The 3,293-nt window shown below is 47.0% G+C and overlaps 1 protein-coding gene across 1 annotated transcript in view; it reads right to left on the bottom strand.

Moving 5' to 3' along the window:
- LOC111971072 (protein TANC1-like) overlaps positions 1-3,293 on the bottom strand; it is a 52,657-nt gene that overhangs the window by 36,821 nt on the left and 12,543 nt on the right. The window contains exon 5 of the mRNA XM_070445868.1: positions 763-1,041. Within this exon, the coding sequence (XP_070301969.1) occupies positions 763-1,041 (279 nt within the window). The remainder of the gene's footprint in view (positions 1-762; positions 1,042-3,293) is intronic.

Genomic DNA, 3,293 nt, shown 5'->3' with positions numbered 1-3,293 from the left:
GGAAGTCCGTGACTACCTATCTCTGTCTTTTCCTCCCCTATCGACAACCTGAAAGGAGGTCTATTGAACACAAATATATATACCATGCATGCTCATTTCAGCAATTTAAGTATTCTCGAGCAGCATCCCTAACAAAGTAGAAGAGTCTGTCAGTCATATTCAGTGGATCCACTCCCCCTCGAGACCGACCGCAACCCTCCCCCCCCCCGCTCCTCCAAATGGAGTGACATACTAACGAAGGAAAAGTGTCTCTTGTTGCTCTCAAACACAGAGGAGAAACAGACGTAGGAAAACGACGTAAACCCTCCTGGAATACTGTAGCCGGTAGCGCTCACTGTCTCCATCCTCCAGAGACGTAATGCCGTATGCCGTCCTCGTCTAATGATGGAAAGTAGACAGAAAGCAGCTCTYTCTAATGGCTCTTCCACGTCACAGAAACCACGTGGWCAGAAAAAAGCTACAGCTWCAGCTGTTTTAGCRWCACAAATGAATGGAGGAAAGAGAACTTCCCCACAAAAAAACGATTGGTTCTAGACACCTGGTCAAGGTAGAGCTGTTTGATTGTCTTTCATGGCTTCCTTTCCTCATCTCCTTTCCCTCATCACATCTAAAAGGTAAAAGGACTGGATAGATCTCCAARGTACTGCTTTCATCTATCATGCCCTGCTAGGCCAGTAATCATAGAGGAAAGGACACAAGGAAAGGAGACTAGTTGAGACTATTGAGACACCACCAGTCAAGAGGCATGAGATGGCCACTCACCTGCCACAGAGTTAGGGCGTGGCATCACAAGGGAAGAAGTGCTGTGCGTGTGGCGTTGTGGGAGGGGCCTCTTGTCTGGGGGCGGAGTTCTGGGTTCCCCTAGGATGGTGACTTCAGACCTGGGCGGGGCCTCGCTGGGCCCTGGCAGGTCATCCTTGGCGACGGGAGGGCAGTCYCCTCTGTGCCCGCCATGCCCAGCGGCCCTCCGGCTGCCATCTTTGCTCAGATCCAGAGTGGAACCGCCGCGATCCTCATTCTCAGAAGAYCTGGTGATGGTAGCTGAGGCACAGAGGGAGTAGACAGGGGTAAACTGTTGACTAAAGGCCTTTGGGATGAGATCAAGCTAGGAATAGTTGTCATTTAGATCAGTTCAMTGTGCTTTTCCAGTCTGGTACGTTATTGTCAGTGTTGAGTTAAAGAGTAAGAGTCCGATCATCAATCGCATCAACAGTGGCGAGGCATCAGTCACACATCGACATCAACACAATCAAACGAGTGTACTGTGCACCCCTTGCCCTTTTGTATTTACCTATAAATACAAGCTCTATTTAGGTAGAAAGATGTCCTATTTTAGAAAGTGCAGACCCATACGCAGCAAAGACAGCAACGTCCCAGTTTTATCAAGAGGGACCTGAAGCCTCTCGACTAAAGTGGCACAGGCAAAAAGAGAGAGAGAGAGAGAGAGAGTTGGGAGATAGAGAGACTTGACTGAGAACTCAAAGCAAGGTGAGACAAGTATCATCTATCTCTATTTCTTCAGCCAGTGCCGAGGCCCTTATCTTAATCAGGTTTATTGACAATGAGAGTAATGTGATACAGTTGAAGTCGGAAGTTTACATCCACTTAGGTTGGAGTCATTAAAACTCGTTTTTCAACCACTCCACACATTTCTTGTGAACAAACTATAGTCCTTGATGAAGCTTTGCCACACTCTTGGCATTCTCTCACCAGCTTCTGAGGTAGTCCACTGGAATGCATTTTCAATTAACATGGTGTGCGCTTCTTAAAAGTTAATTTGTGGATTTCTTTCCTTCTTAATGTGTTGTGACAAGGCTGGGGTGGTATACAGACAGATAGCCCCTATTTGGTAACAGAGACTAGGTTCCAGCATAGCACCCTGCAGCAGCCAAGCATACCACCCTGCAATACCTACTGCTGGCTTGCTTCTGAAGCTCAGCAGGGTTGGGTCCTGGTCAGCTCCCTGGATGGGAGACAGATGTTTGCTGGAAGTGGCGTGTTGGAGGGGCCAGTAGGACACACTTCCTCTGGTCTCCAAAATAGAATATCCCCAATTCCCCAGGGCAGTGATTGGGGACACTGCCCTGTGTTCAGGGGGATGTTAAATGGGTGTCTGACTCTCTGAGGTCATTAAAATCCCATGGCACTTATCGTAAGAGTAGGGGTGGTTAACCCGGTGGTCCTGGCTAAATTCCCAATCGGCCCTCAAACCATCACGTCACTAAATAATCCCAGTTTTACAATTGCTCATTCCTCGCTCTCCCTGTTACTATTTCCCCAGGTCGTTGCTGTGTAAATGAGAACGTGTTTCACGTCAAGCTTACCTGGGTAAAATAACGGATAAAAAAAAATATTTATTGGCAAGAACAGCTTCACAATAAGCAAAGAGAACATGAAGTCCATCATTCATATTAAAGACGTGAAGGTCAGTTCAATATGGATAAAGTTTTACACTTGATAGTTTCTTCAAAATGCAGTTGCAAAACACATTCAGTGGTATGATGAAACTGGCTCTCAGAGGACCCCACAGGAAAGGAATAGACGCCAGATTACCTCTGCTGCAGAGGATAAGTCATTAGCGTTACAGCCCACGAAATTGCAGTCCAAATAAATGCTTCACGGAGTTCAAGTATACCAGAGCACATCTAAATATCAGACTGTTAGAGATGACTGGCGTGAATCAGGCTTAAGGGTGGTCAAATTGCTGGAGCAAAGAAACCATACTAAAGGACACCGAATAGCAGAAGAGACTTGCTTGGGCCAGAAACCACCGATCATGGACATTAGACCTGTGGAAATGTGTCCTTTGGTCTGGAGTGCAAATTGGAGATTATTGGTTCTCAACCCGCGGTGCTCTTTGGTGAGACGTGGTGTGGTGAACAGGATGACTCTGCATGTGTATTTCATGTAAAGCATCGGATGAGGAGGTGTGATGGTGCTTTTTCTGGGTGAACTGTCAGTGATTTCTTTAGAACTTAACGCCAGCATGGGCTACCACAGGATTGTCTGCAAGATCACACATCCCATTGGCTTGCGCGTAGTCGGACTAGATATTTATTTTCACAGGACAATGACCAACTACACCTCCAGGCCTGTTGTCGAGGGCTATTTTTAACCAAGAAGCGAGAGTGATGAGTTGCTGCAGTCAGATGAGCGCTGGCTAACAATCGCCCCGACTCAAACGACTTGAGACTGGTTTGGGATGAGTTCGGACCGCAGAGCTGAAGGAAAGCTGCCAATCAAGTGCTCACATAGTGGGACTCTTACAGAATTGGAAAAAGATTCCAGGTGAA

The sequence above is a fragment of the Salvelinus sp. IW2-2015 genome, linkage group LG12 (assembly GCF_002910315.2).
Source record: "Salvelinus sp. IW2-2015 linkage group LG12, ASM291031v2, whole genome shotgun sequence".
NCBI classification, from domain to species: Eukaryota; Metazoa; Chordata; class Actinopteri; order Salmoniformes; family Salmonidae; genus Salvelinus; species Salvelinus sp. IW2-2015.
Note: the sequence above shows the minus strand (reverse complement) of the source record. Positions and strands in the feature narration are given on the sequence as shown.